Source organism: Planococcus citri, chromosome 1 (genome assembly GCF_950023065.1).
Source record: "Planococcus citri chromosome 1, ihPlaCitr1.1, whole genome shotgun sequence".
Taxonomy (NCBI): domain Eukaryota; kingdom Metazoa; phylum Arthropoda; class Insecta; order Hemiptera; family Pseudococcidae; genus Planococcus; species Planococcus citri.
In genome coordinates, this window is record NC_088677.1 from 6,446,825 (window position 1) to 6,462,235 (window position 15,411).

Here is a 15,411-nt window from a genome sequence, read left to right on the forward strand (position 1 = left end):
CCGGATTGCCGACCCACATGCATCCACTACACCACTGAGGCAACGAGATTATGATAAATAAAGCCATAATACCTGAAGAGTATCCTATACCAAATACAGAAGAGGAAATACTTAAAGATTTTGCGAACTGTGTGCATTTTTTGAAGTTCGATATTAAAGAAGCTTACACGCTTCTTGGTGTTTCCGAGGCATGTTCCAAATTATTGACTATCAATACTCCAAAAGGTCTTTTTTATGTTATAAGCTTGAATTATGGTTTGCAATGCGCCCCTGCCAAATGGCAGCGTTTTATTGAAAGTATTTTCAAAGGTTTAAAATGGTGTAAATGGTTTTTTATTTACGTTTGAATAAATCAAAATGCGAATTTTTGACAGATCACTTGAAATTTTTGGGTTTTGTTGTAGATAAAAATGGAATCCATAAGACCACTGAAAAAACTGATCCAATTTTTAATGCCAAACGACGTACAAACTACAAACATCACTGAATTGAAGTCCTTTGAAGGATTAGTAGGTTATTATTCTCGTTTTATGCCAAATTCCAGTGATAAATTCGCACCTCTTAATGCTCTGACTTGGAAAAATGCAAAATTTGATTGGTCAGAAGAATGTGAGCAAGCTTTCCAGCTCATTAAAAAAGAAATTGCCTCCGAACGTGTTTTATGCCACTTCGATCCTGCTAAACCATTAATTTTGTCTACTGATACTTCACCTTACAGTATTGGAGCTGTGCTGAGTCATCAATTTCGCGAAGGTGAGAGCCCAATTGCTTTCTTTTCTCCCACTGTAACAGAAACAGAGCGCCGATATTCACAACTTGATCGTGTGAGTCCTGCAATTTACTGGGTTGTTAAACGTTTTTTCAATTATCTTTTTGGCCGAAAATTCATTTTATTCACCAATTGCAAACCATTAACTTCAATTCTTGCTGCTCATGCTGCGAAGCCATCATTGAGTGCTACTTGTCTGTTGCATTATGCATTATTTTTGCAAGGGTTTGATTACAAAATTTGATATTGCCGAAGTGAAGACAACAAAAACGCTGACTTCGCATCTCGGTTTCCTTGCCAAATTGCGAATTTGAATCAAATTGATGTTCCAGCTTGGTGCTACACCAATTTATTACATTCGCTTCCAGTCAAAGCAGCTGAAATTGGAGCTGAAATGTTAACTGAGACATTATCTGCCACCCTGCTTTGCCAGTTACAAGGGGAAGAGTCCTGCCACATGAAAGCTGCTGAATTGGCTCAATACTCAATTCAAGACAACTGTATACTTCGCAATGATCGAGTATATATTCCTGAAAAACTGTGTCAGCGTATTCTCACCGAATTGCACCAAGGTCATCTTGGTATGGTAAAATGTAAAAGTCTTGCTCAAAGTTATGTGTACTGGCCTGGTATAGATCATGACATCGAAGATATGGTCAGATCTTGTGCCAGTTGTGACCAAAATGCTAAAAATCTGTCAAAATGTGTTTTTCATCTGTGGTTGCCCCCCTCCCAGCCATGGCAACGTATTCATTTCGATTTTGGAGAAATTGAAAACACCAATCTTCTTATAATTGTTGATGCCTATGCAAAATAGCCTGAAGTTTTTGTTGTCAAGTCTACAAATTCTGCTCAAGTCATCGAATGTTTTGAGAAATGTTTCTCACGTTTTGGTTTGCCCAAGGTTGCTGTCAGTGATAATGGACCTCAGTTTGTTTCAGAAGAATTGAGGGAATATTTTCACCAAAATTGCATACATCATCTGACTTCTCTGAGTTATCATCCTCAGTCACATGGGCAAGCTGAATGATTCGTGAAAATCGTTAAAAAAGGATTAAAATGCACCCAAAATGGTCCCTTTTTCAAACGTCTAAAAGCGGTCCTACGTTCATATCACCATGCACCTTTGTCCAATGGAAAATCGCCTTTCGAATTAATGTTTGGGCGAAAAATGTGAATTATAATTTTTGCTGTCAAACCGATTTCCAAAATTGAGAAAAATTCTCAACTGCCAAAAAGAGAATTTCATGAAGGTGAAAAGGTTCAATTTTGCCTATTCCGTGGTCCTAAAAAATGGGAAGTTGGATCCATTTCTGGTAAACTGGGGAATGTAGTTTACCTTGTTAAATCTGGCGGTAAAACTCATTGCCGTCATATTAATCATCTTTGACTAACCAATTTGGATGAATTCAATTCTGCAATTTTAATTGATGATCCTGTGCCTGATTCTGCACCAATCATACCCGATCAAGCTGAGCCCGAATTGCCCTTTCAGCCTCAGCCTGCAGTTCATCGATCATCACGTATTTGTTGACAGCCCCAGTGGTTTCAGCCTTCTTAGAGGGGAAGAGTTGTTATGTCGTCAGCATATTCTTATCTTTACTTAGTATAGCTTATAGCTACGTATTAGATTACTCATGCCATATGGCATATCATAGTTTAAAAAATATTGTATCAGTCTTGTACAATGCTTGCTTAAATAATCATCTCAGATGTGGTTCGTTCTGTTCAAGTGCGTTTTAGAGAGAAATGCTTAAAATGACAGGAGATGCTAAATCATTCCATCTCCATTCAAACTAGCTTAAAACTAGGAAAATCAAAATTTTTGAAAACTTCAAAAAAAGTGGGTAACTTTGGTAGCCAAATTTCTGAAAAAATAATCAAAAATTATTTTCAGTAATTTTGGTGAGCAAATTCGTTCCATGAAAAGTAACCTAGTACGAGTCCAGTACCATTCGAAGGGTTTGAAAAATTGGAGTAGAACATTGAAAATAGTAGGGGAATCCGAAAAACACTCGGCTCAAAATCCAAAAAAAATCCGATAATTACCCAGGTTTGGAAGTTTCACAATAGAACTTGACTTTTTTTTGTCGGACTGAAATAATTTTCTAAGCTAGGGAAAATTGTATCAACATTTAAAAATTCTCAAATACATAATATTTCCAGTTGTGATAAGCTCTATAATTTTTTTTCAATGAAGTGGTTGGTGTTTGTAAAAAAAATTCCTGAAAATTTTACACCCCACTTGAATCTTACCCAGAAGCTCCCAGTAAGTTCTCAAAAAATAGACATTTTCATTTTTTTTAATTTTGAATTTTGATCATCGGATTTCGTTCATTAATAGTTTTTATCTTCATTTTGTTCTCCCTTGACTTAGAAATGGAACTTGGTCCCCTCAAAAAAATGAGAAAAATCAAAAAAGATAATACTAGACCGGAAACAAAAAACATTTCTAAAATTTTAATTTTTATTAGAAACTTAAAACTTACATTTTTTATCAGTTTTTTTCCAAATTTGAGCGGCTTTATACAAAAAGACTAAAATGGGGAGGGGGGTAAAAATATAATTTTTTCGTCAAAAGTGAATCATTTAGAAAAATAAAAAAAATTTCCCAAAAGAACCAACTTCAGATAGAAGCGAAAAGGAATTCCTAGAATTTTTCATAATGCCAATTTTGGTTCATATTGGATGCTGTTGGCTGTACTGCACCATGGAAAGACTTTTTCTCATTTCTCATTTTATCTACTTAGTACATTACGTCTTATTCACTCAACACCGAAAAATACTTCTACAAAAAATTAAAATCAAAACAAAACACTCACCGATTGGATCAATATGGTCGCCATGGTCGACGAAATCTCGTTTACCCAGGTACACGGTGATCTGAAACACGCAAAACAAAGTCGAAACATCAACAACCCATTTGTTTATCTCGCCAAACACCCTCCATCAGATCGTAAATTCGTAATTCAACCATAAAGTAAATATTTTCAAAAAAGAAAAAAACCACCACCCTTCAACAATCGTATATATTTGGGTAACCTTTACCACAGCCAAAAGAGGGAGGAAAAAAAAACCAATTATGAAAAGCGTATCGCGAATTCTGAATACTTCGTTATGCGGGAATACGAGTAAAATCCAGCCAGCGTACCCTGCACCTTACTCGTTCGCTTTTGCGCGTTTTTATAACGCGAAGCGTAGCTCGAATCTTTATACTAATTAAAAATTAACTATGTAAATTGAATAAAAATCTTTCTCTAAGGAGAAATTCTCTTCGTTTGCAACTTTAATTAAATATTCAATCGAAAAGAAAAAAATATATATATTCAATTTTACACGCAGACGAGATTCTAAACGCGCAGACAGACTTAAAAAGAGACAGAGAAAGAGGGTGAGGGGTGAGAGAGTCTGGGTGGTTGTAATAGTACAAGGAGAAATAATTACGTTGGCGATATGCTCGACCGATATATAGGTGTGGAAAAAGGGATCAGCGAATGAAAACTTTCCGTGGAAACTTACATAAAAAGCTTCTCAGTCCTCTTTATCCTGTCTTTGATACGCGAGGCACTTGTTGCTCCAACAGGTACGAATAATTGATTAGTTTAGGTATAATGTAGTGAAATTTCAGCACAATGCAGAACGACGAAGCAACAAATTCATTTCGATTACACCTTTATCGAATATGGAACGAAAAAAATCACCACCGATATTTGCCAAATGGCAGTATAAGAGTAGGCGAAAATGACGAACACACGTGCCATTTACAAAATGCGTTCAAAAGCCAATTTATAATCCCCCACATTCGACGCTACCTGAGCTGGGGTATTTTTTGCACGATTCCGATTCGTGTTCGCGAACGCGATTAAATTTGCCATAAATAACATTCCAGCAAAAGCAACTTTGGCGGAATACGGAAATTAATTTTTTTCGCCAATTTTTCCTGCAACCATTCCCAGGATTTATCAAAATCCTAGTCTCGATTAAATTTCGTTCTACGTATAGCCGCAGGTACCGTACCCCTGTCGTTGATCTATGCCATCTGAGATTGCAAAGTTACTCAAATGTCAATTTGGTACCTACCGCTGCAGTGAAAATATACAACGTACTCGACACGACCGAACGACAAATCAATTAAAATTGAAGCAAGGATGTTAGCTATATCGAATGACCTGTTTTTTTTGCGGATTAGATGAAGTTGCAAGAAAAAAAGATAGAAAATTGTACAGGAGAGGGAGATTACTGTTTACTACGCGTTTAGAATAGCTTTTTGATGCGGTTATGACGTCGATTCTCAATTACTCGACTTGGTTTTCGTATACAAAAATAGAACGAAGGGAAAAACTATACCAACAATGACTTCGGTCGTCGCCATTTTATTGGTAGTTATTTTCTATTTCGCAGGTTCTTCGGATACCAAAATCTATACTAATTCTACTAAATTTTGAAACAGATTGGGCAAAATGATTCAGTAATGCGCGAATGACTCACTTAGTATCATCGTGGAATCATTGGCACAATTGTTCGCGAACGATTCAATCATTTTTGACCCACTGTTCGCAAATCATGCACAAATTATTGAACAATCGTTCGCGAACCATACGGTCATTTTTGAATACTCGTTCACGAACGATTCAATTACTTTTGAACGATGATTCGGGAACAATTCCATCATTTTTGAACAATCGTTCGCGAATGACTTGATTATTTCTGAACAATCGTTCGCGAAAGATTCAGTTATTATTTTTGAATGGTCGTTCATGAATGATTCATTAATTTTTTAACAATTGTTCGCGAACGACTCAATTATTTTTGAACAATCGTTCGTCGACGAATCCGCCATTTCTGAATGGTTACTCACGAACGATTCAGAAATTTTTTAAGAACAGTCCTTTTGAAATGAACTTCGAAATTTTCGAACAGTCGTTCGCGAACGACTCGATTATTTCTAAACAACCATTTACGAAAGATTCAGTTACTTTTGAACGGTTGTTCGTGAAAAATTCATCAATTTTTGAACACAACAGTCGTTCGCGAACGACTCAATAATTTGTCAACAGTCGTTCACGAACGATTCAGCCGTTTATGAATGCTCATTCACGAACGATGCAGCAATTTCCAAACAACAGTAATTTGCAAATAAACTCCATTATTATTGAACAATCGTCCGCGAACGACTCAATCACTTTTCAAACAATCGTTCACAAACAATTCAGCCACTTTTGAATGCTCATCCGCAATAACGATTCAATTTCTGAACAAACAGTCATTTTTAAATTCAGAATAAATTCCACTACTTTTCGAACAATCGTTCGCGAACGACTCGATCATTTTCGAACAATCGTTCATGAACGATTTAGCCATTTCTGAGCAAAAGTCATTTGAAAATGAACTCCATCATTTTTGAAATATCGTTCGCGAATGATTCAGGTATTTTCGAGTGGTCGTTCACGAACGATTCATCAATTTTGAAAAATCATTCCCGACGGACTCGAATATTTCTGAACGATCGATCACGAATGATTCAGAAATTTTGAAGTGAACTCAATTATTTTGAACAATCGTTCGCGAATTCTTCAGTTATTTTTGAGTGGTCGTTCATGAATGATTCACCAATTTTTGAACAATCGTTCGCGAACGATTCAGTGGTTTTTGAGTCGTCGTTCATGAACGATTCATCAATTTTTGAACAATCATTCGCGAACGACTCGATTATATTTGAACAATCGTTCGCGAATGATTCATCAATTTTTGAACATTCGTTCGCGAAAGACTCAAATTATTTTTAAAGAATCGTTCGCGAATTATTCAGTAAGTTTCAAGTTGTCGCTCATGAATGATTCATCAAATTTTGAACAATCGGTAGCGAATGACTCAATTATTTTTACACAATCGTTCCCGAAAGATTCAGTAATTTTAGAGTCGTCGTTCATGAATGATTCATGAATGATTCATCAATTATTGAACAATCGTTCGCGAATGATACAGTTATTTCTGAGTGATCGTTCGTAAATGATTCGTCATCTCAATTTTTGAACAATCGTTCGCGAAGGATTCAGTAATTTTTGAGTCGTCGTTCATGGATGATTCATCAATTTATGAACAATCGTTCACGAACGACTCGATTATTTTTGAACAATCATTCGCGAATGATTCATCAATTTTCAGGGTGTCTACCAAAATTTAATTCTCAAAAATAGCGACTTTTCGCGACTTTTAGCGATTTTTTTCAGTTAAAAGTACCCCCCCCCCCCCAAAAAAAAAAAAATTTCCAACGTAAAAATGTTTTTTTCAACAGTTCCCACACCCAATTTTTCAACAAAAAAAAATGGGATTTTTCAATAGTTCCCATGTACCATGAAAAGAAATTTATGAAGAACCTTTTTTCGCGACTTTTTTTCAGTACCCCCCCCCCATTTTCTAACGAAAAAAATTGGGTTCCAATAAAATTTGCACTTATTGGGTGGTGGGGAGGGGGGAGGTTTGGACAACTTTCAATAGTTTCCATGTGACATAAATAGTCATCCAAATTTTCGAGCTTTTCTTTTTCCTTTTCCATCTACTTAACTTTCTTCAGTTCTAAAATTTCAATTTCTTCGATTGTTCTTTTTCTAGTCATTTCAACCACTAATTTTTCTTTTTGTTTAAGCGAGAAGTTCATTCTTTCACTTCAAAACTTTGAAAGTTGAATGATATTTTTTCAGAAATTTCGATGTGTAAAAAGAAAAGAAAACAAGCCCGAGCGAAGCGAGGGCAAAAGCTTTTGAAAATTTGACTTTTGAAAAGTAAAAAAACACGTTTTTCTTCCATCACGGGCCCTTTCTTTATTGTCGGACCCTCCAGAATGAGCGAGTCCTAGGTAACTCTCGTCGGTCCTGCTCCTCCAGCAATCTAACAATAATTTCCAAAATATTACAATAGGTACATATTTCTAAAAATACACCTACATGGCCCGTACGAACCGAGCCAACTGAGGGCAAAAGCACTGGTAACACGAAAATTCACAATTCTCCAGAAGTGAAAAAATATCATTTTTAATGTGAGAAGTCAATTTTTTTATCATCAAGACTCAACGTTTGGCTAAAGAAAACGAAATAATATGCCCGAGCGAAGCGAGGGCGAAAGCTTTTGAAATTTTGAATTTTTATGATTATTTAAAATGCTAATTTGGCAGTAGCATTAACATTGAATAATAATACGAAAAGTTTTTAAAATTTGAAGTTTGGACAATTTATAGCGACTTTTTGGTATTTTTAGCGAAAATCGCGACCTTTTAGCGACTTTAGCCCCCTATTTTCAAAATCGCGACTTTTCGCGACTTTTAACGCTATAGCGACCTGGTAGACACCCTGATTTTTGAATAATCGTTCGTGAACGACTCAATTAGCTTTAGACAATCGTTCGCGAAAGATTTATGAGTCGTCGTTTATGAATGATTCATCAATGATCCATCAATTTTCGAACAATCGTTCGCGAATGATTCAGTTATTTCTGAGTGATCGTTCGTAAATGATTCATCAATTTTTGAACAATCGTTCGCGAATGATTCATCAATTTTGGAATAACTGTTCGTGAACGAATCAATTATTTTTAGACAATCGTTCGCGAAAGATTCAGTAATTTTTGAGTCGTCGTTCATGAATGATTCATCAATTTTTGAACAATCATTCGCGAACGACTCGATTATTTTTAGGCAATCGTTCGCGAATGTTTCAGTTACTTCTGAGTGATTGTTTGTAAATGATTCATTAATTTTTGAACAATGGTTCGCGAACGACTCAACTATTTTTGAACAATCGTTCGCGAAAGATTCAGTAATTTTTGAGTCGTCGTTCATGAATGATTCATCAATTTTTGAACAATCGTTCGCGAACGGCTCAATTATTTTTAGACAATCGTTCGCGAATGATTCAGTTACTTCTGAGTGATCGTTTGTAAATGATTCAATAATTTTTGAACAATCGTTCGCGAACGACTCAATTATTTTTCAATTATCGTTCGCAAATGATTCAGTTGTTTTTGAGTGGTCGTTCGCGAGTGATTCATCAATTTTTGAACAATCGTTCGCGAACGACTCGGAAATTTTTGAATCGTCGTTCATGAACGGTTCATCAATTTTTGAACATTCGTTCACGAACGACTCGATTATTTTTGAACAATGGTTCGCGAATGATTCATCAATTTTTGAACATTCGTTCGCGAACGACTCGATTATTTTTGAACAAGCGTTCGCGAATGATTCATTAATTTTTGAATAATCGTTCGTGAACGACTCAATTATTTTTAGACAATCGTTCGCGAAAGATTCAGTAATTTTTGAGAGGTTGTTCATAAATGATTCATCAATTTTCGAACAATCGTTCGCGAACGACTCGATTATTTTTGAACAATCGTTCGCGAATGATTCAGTTATTTTTGAGTGGTCGTTCTCGAGTGATTCATCAATTTTTGAACAATCGTTCGCGAACGACTCAACTGCATTTGAACTATTTTGTTGGCAAAAGATTCAGTTATTTTCGAGTGGTCAACTTGTCGTTCATAAGTAATTCATCAATCTTTGAATAATCGTTCGCGAACGACTCCATCATGTCTGAATAATCGTTTACGAACGATTCAGTCATTTTAGAATAGTCATTCACGAACGATTCAGCTATGAATCTTTGAACAATCGTTCGCGAACGACTCCATCATGTTTGAATAATCGTTTACGAACGATTCAGCCATTTTAGAATAGTCGTTCACGAACGATTCATCTATTCTCGAACATTCGTTCGTGAATGACTCGATGTTAATTTTGAACAATCGTTTGGGAACGAATTTATTCATAATTTCTGAATGGTCACTCAGAACGACTCAGCAACTTTTGAATATTAGTTCGCAAACGATTCAGTCACTTTTGAATGGTTGAATGGTCGTTCACAAATGATTCACTTACGTATCATCGAACAATTTTTCGCAAACGATTCAGTCATTTTTGAATGATAATTCTCGAACGATTCAGTCGTTTTCAAATATGATCATTCACGAACAATTCATGAATTTTTGAAAAAATATTAACGAACGATCGAAAAAATGATATGTTTCATTCTGCAATCAAATCATTCACCAACAATGAAATCATTCAAATTACCAACTGAAACTACAAGAAAATCCTCAAGATCAGAAACGAACGCTCATCGAATAACTTTCGACTATTTCCAAATTAATCCGAGTCACGCCTCGTTAAAAACACCTCAACTCGAAAAACTTTCAAACTTGGCAAAATTATGATTTTTAAAAACTACACCTCCTTCGCGTTCGCGCAAAATATGTACCTACATCAAAAAATACAGGCACAACTTTCTCCGCACAAGAAATCTCCACTTTACGAAATCACGTTCAGGGAATATTAAATCAAGAGCATAAGGTACAGTAAACGAAAATTTTCAAGCCACATAGCAGGTAAACCCACTTGACAGCATTCAACGGCCTGCGATATACTATCGTCTCGAAACACAAGCTAACATTTTACGAAATTATAGCCCACAAAGAAACCATACCTAGCTCGAGTATTTTGTATAGGAACTTACAAGTTCAAAATCCTTTTATACCCCTTTCGCGCTACTGAAAAATGAAGGTAAAATTTTCCTCGAACATAATACAACAGGCTTACTTATTCGCTTCCTTTTTCTCGGAAACTTAGGTACATAGAGAACTTCTACGCTCACTTGGAATAGATTTACGATAACGATTCTTCGTCGAGGTGTTTGCCTTTTAAATTCACATACGTATTACGTACGCTACTTACGTTAATATGCAGAATATTTACTCGGTACATTATACAAAGTGCCCCCCTACTTCCACATGAATCTTGCCTGCAGCCACAATTTTCTCAACTTACCTTAAACATTAGAAGAGTCATTCTATCTCGAATCAGCCCACTTTTGGGCTCTCAAAATTTTCTAGTACGACTTTATAGCAATTTCGACAATTTTAGAAAAAATCAGGACTTTTTTCCAGCTCAAAAAAAAATATATTTTTGTAAGTTTTTTATTATTTTTTCATCATTCTGTAAAATCTATACAAAAAGAGCTCTCAAATGGTTGAAAAAGCTTGATAACTTCAACTCGGGAAGTGAAAAATCGTACCAAATATGTAAACACCATTTTTATCATCGAAGATAAGATAACACGAGATTTGAAATTTTTTAGCAGATGCTTTTTTTCATTTTTATCATCGCTGGTCCCTTTCCTGTGCTTTATTAAAAGTCTAGTTCGGTTCGCTTATCTTGAAAACTCATTTCGATACCAGAGAACCATCTGAAATCAAATTTAAACTTGACACAATGACGATATACATCAATTTTATAGTCATAGTTTTGGGTAAGAATAAATTTCACAATATTCCTAGCATCAAACTATACAAGTAACTATTTGTTCTTCCAACAAGATTTCATTCACCAATGTGCGAATTATCGTTTGTTTCTATTTTACAGCATTCGCAGTCACTCGAGGAGATAAAGGTATATTCCTCACCATTTTTGAATAGTAAAACTAGACCCATGCTTGAAATTATTTGATTTCTTCCACGTTTAGTTTGCGAAAAAGAAGAATTCGAATCGTTCTACGAAAAACTAGTAGAAATTTTAGTCAAACGAGAAAGAGTAGGAGCACAGTCAACTTTACGGGAATTCAAAGAAGGTCGTATGAGCCAATAAAATAAATCAGATCGTAGACTCGAAGTCAGTCAAGAGTTATTTCATTATTCATCGTTGACTTGTGTAGATCGAAAAAATGTATACGAATGTGGAGAATTTCTACTCTCCAAGCTGAAGGAATACGATGCCAAAAACGAAACAGCTTTGACCAAAGAGGAGAAAACATCAATACGAGGCAAGTTTTACGATTAATGGTCAATATTATTCATCGTGGATCCTAACTGCATCTCAATTACTGAGCACTTTTTTTTTGTTTACCACAGACGAGTACAGTTTACTAGTGAGTTGGATAGTTGCTTGTGATACAGGTAAGGGATTGAATTAATCATCACTTTTTTGAATTCTTTCATAAGAAATTAATTTTTTATCAATGATTTCTCCTTAGTTGAACTTTGGGCTGGAGAAAAGAAAGGTGGCAGTAAGTATTCTCATTCACAAGTCTAATTAAAATTATTAAACAAAAAATGTACGTTGATTTTGAATTTTTGCAGCTATCGCTTCAGCCATTTATCATTTCTTGGGAGGTAAAAATCGAGATATTGTTAGGCATTTATGCTTTTATCCCATTTGGAGGGAATTTCGACTCTAATATCTGTTTGAATGCTTTCTCTTGCAGGTAATCCAGCCGATGTGATTGGTCCAAGAGACGAAGAAGACAAACTGACTCATATAACTTACCCTAAATAATAAGCATAAATAAGTAAATCAATCAATCAGTAAACAATTTGTATTATATGCTTCGGTCAGCTCTTTTACATTTCTAAGAAAACCTTTTTCATTTTCCAAATTTGAAAGATGAAAAAGATTAACCCTTTAAGACCCGAGATGAATTTGACAAATGAAAATTGAAAAACTTCATCAAGTATTTATGGGAAGGAGTACATATAAATTTCGTTTGACCGATTTTTTAAAAAAAGTTGAGGTGTACTCAAAATTTCATTTTGAAACTTGAGGAAATGATCGAAATGGGGCATATTTTATATCCTAATTTCCAGAATGAATTTTCCATGTAGAGATACGAAAATTTTCCGAAGAGTTTCTCCAGCTAATACTTAGGTACCAACAAAAATCAGAAAATGTTGAATAATATTATATGAATTACATCAGAAATTTTGAAGCTAAAATCCATAACTTCGAAAAAAAAATTATAAAAAATGATTTTGTGCACAAGAAAAGCTTTTATAAAGATCTCACCTACAAAAGTATGATTCAATCACAAGGTGACAATTCATCAAGTTGAATGAAATTTTGTTTTCAAATTTATGTGACACAGGACATGAGTCCAATTTTACAATGTAAATTTGTATACTTGACCAAAATTTCAGATTGTATACATTTTCAACGTCCCATCAAATATCACTTTGGACCCATCCCGAAGGAAGTACTCACTTCAACGCATCGTTCCAAAGTAGGTAAATCAATTTCACCCTACAGGGTGCCCAGAAATATCGTGAACCCCAAAGGAAGGAAGTTTTTCATTAAAAATATAGGTTGGCAACGTGAAATAGACGGATATGATTGGTGGAATGTTATCTCTCCAGTCCAATAACCAAATCATGTGCTATCATTATTATCATTCACTTTGACCAACCGAAATATTTAGCAGAAAACTTATTTAGGAATTCACAATATTTCTGTGCACCCTGTACTAGTTCCTTGCAAGTAAGGTGCACCATGGCTAGCGTGCTAAAAGCCTAGATGTTGGGCGTCTTTAAATAAATATTTCAAGTTCAAGTTAAGCCCAGGGCTGTAAGGTAATTTATGTTGGTAAATTACAACGGTATTTTACCATAATTTACCAAAAAGCAAAATTGAACTCTTTTTCTTCAACCTTCCTTCATAAATTTCCAAATTTCCATGGAAATGTATGATAAGTATGAAAGTTACCAAAAATTTCCTTATAAATTTCCAAAAACTTTCCATGGAAAATTTTCTATAATCTCAAATAACACCTAACAGATGAGAATTTACTTCAGGGGCAGGTCAGAAGTTCTGAACTTCAAAGTCAAACTACAAATAATTCTTCATATCCAAATTGGTAAAATACCGTATTTTACCTTATTTTACCAGTGAATAAATTACAGTAATTCAACAGTCCTAGTTCAGCCTAGAGGTTTATATCTGCTGAAGAGCTACCAAAGGTGACTTGAGGGTACTACCCCTTCTTGATCACGGTGTAAAAATTTTCGCGATCCAGTTTCATTTTAAACATCTTTAGTTCAATTGTATTTTGTTTTGAATTTTGTTTTCAAAATACAAACTTTCTATCACTTAGTTTTTTGCATATAGTGGACAAACTGTGCATCCTATTGCAAATCTGATGGAAGTGATCTGAAAGAGAATTAAAATCTCTACAATTTTGAATAAGTGCAATTTTTCAAGGGCGCTCTGTTTGTGAGCTACACCTCTGCAAAGTTTAGCCTGTTGGGGTAAGTCAGAACAATTTATATTTTATTCCACTGAGCAAAAGCTACAGCATCAATTGCGCTAAAATTTTTACCATAGGTTAAGAACCCTTATGGGAACCTACATAATAAATTTTATCTATATTGGTTCATTTCATTAGACAGCTGGTCGAAGTTGAAATTGCAAACTGACTTACCCTGGTGCACCTTATTAGAGTATAAGTAGGACCACACAAACCTCCACTCATCAGTATATTTTCTGCACTCATACAAGATGGTGGCTCAACAGTCTAATGATAGTTATATCTTAATCATGACTCATGAGAAGAATGTCAATGAAGATAATGTGCAAGATGATGTGAAAACACAATTTTTTTGTACCTAGATGTACTCTTAGCAATATGATTGGCCAGAAGTAATTGAGATTGATTCTGATGACAATGTGCTACCAGTCAAATGAACCCATCATCAATATCAGCAATGATGATGCGGATATCCATTTTAATGAAGGTGCTAACATGAATGGTGCTAACATGAATGAATCAAGCTACAAATCAGATGAATCAAGCAATGAATGGAGCAAATCAGATGATGAAGCAGTAGCAGACACCCTATATCTATAGGCAGGCGAGGACAGGGTAGCCACTTTTAGCTGAATCTGAATGGTGATGCCCTTAGGTGAGTGGGATGTGACTGCCGCCTTTATAGTAGGAGAGTGTGGCTCAAAGAGGGGACAAGTTCCCTGAAATAAGGGTACACCAGTGTCTTTTTTTTTTTTGGTTCCCCGCACACACAAGGTGCCGGGGTTTTTTTCAAATAAACATTTATTTATTTACATCTTAAATCTAAGACTAAATATAAACAAAATGTACTATCTTAATTTATCCCTAATCCTAGATCTAAGATGGGGGGGGGGGAGGGGGAGGGCAGGAAGATGGTGTAAAACCTGTCTGGGGGCAGACCTGGAAGTTTCGCAAGCAAAATGGTGCGGCCACTTAGTATGCAGAAATTGCCTGATTTATTTGCTTGATGTGAGTCTGACCTATGCTCAGTGCAGAGAGCAGTCCAGGTCAGCATGCCTGTGATTCTTTTCAATGATTTGTGATGAAAAGTGGTATATTTTCATGTTTTTTTTTTAAAATTTATATACTGTATACAATGTCATTCTTACATAAATATTTTTTAAATCTTTTTTGGTGGTTATTTTTTTCATAATTTTCATTCATGCAATCAAGAGAAGGGGGGGGGGGTATGAACATGGGTAGAATTGACATGAAAATGTGTATTTTTGTATGAAAATTATAAGTTTGGCGAATGCTAGTCCACTCTACTCTAGACTACAGTCCAGACTAGACTGGTGCAGCTTTTATGGACTATGTGACTCAAGTCTGAAGCTATAGTACAGACTTTGTCGTCGTCGTGGTTCCTTATCCTTTACAGGACATTGGAAATCGCATTTTTGTGGTACCCTAACAGGGTGAGGTGTATGAGACTAGCATCTGCTGAAATTGTAATTTTCATGGAAAAATTGAATTTTTTCGGGA

The 15,411-nt window shown here is 35.3% G+C and overlaps 2 protein-coding genes across 5 annotated transcripts in view; one reads left to right on the forward strand and one right to left on the reverse strand.

Moving 5' to 3' along the window:
* krz (kurtz) overlaps window positions 1-15,411 on the reverse strand; it is a 308,096-nt gene that overhangs the window by 94,857 nt on the left and 197,828 nt on the right. For all 4 annotated transcript variants that reach the window (XM_065365000.1, XM_065364990.1, XM_065365016.1 and 1 more), the window contains one exon: window positions 3,592-3,652. In XM_065365000.1, coding sequence (XP_065221072.1) covers window positions 3,592-3,652 — 61 coding nt within the window. The remainder of the gene's footprint in view (window positions 1-3,591; window positions 3,653-15,411) is intronic.
* Window positions 10,958-12,197, forward strand: LOC135846019 (uncharacterized). Its single transcript, XM_065364967.1, has 8 exons — window positions 10,958-11,127; window positions 11,241-11,267; window positions 11,341-11,445; window positions 11,530-11,637; window positions 11,726-11,770; window positions 11,848-11,880; window positions 11,954-11,986; window positions 12,079-12,197. Exons 1-8 carry the CDS (start codon window positions 11,091-11,093, stop codon window positions 12,147-12,149), a joined length of 459 nt encoding a protein of 152 aa, XP_065221039.1. The 5' UTR covers window positions 10,958-11,090; the 3' UTR covers window positions 12,150-12,197.

Bases quoted from the DNA above. Each gene is read 5' to 3' on its own strand.
- LOC135846019 (XM_065364967.1), top strand. From the start codon at position 11,091: ATGACGATATACATCAATTTTATAGTCATAGTTTTGG. The intron at 11,638-11,725 runs GCAAGTTTTACG...TGTTTACCACAG, and splicing joins GGAGAAAACATCAATACGAG to ACGAGTACAGTTTACTAGTG. The intron at 11,987-12,078 runs GTAAAAATCGAG...TTTCTCTTGCAG, and splicing joins CATTTATCATTTCTTGGGAG to GTAATCCAGCCGATGTGATT.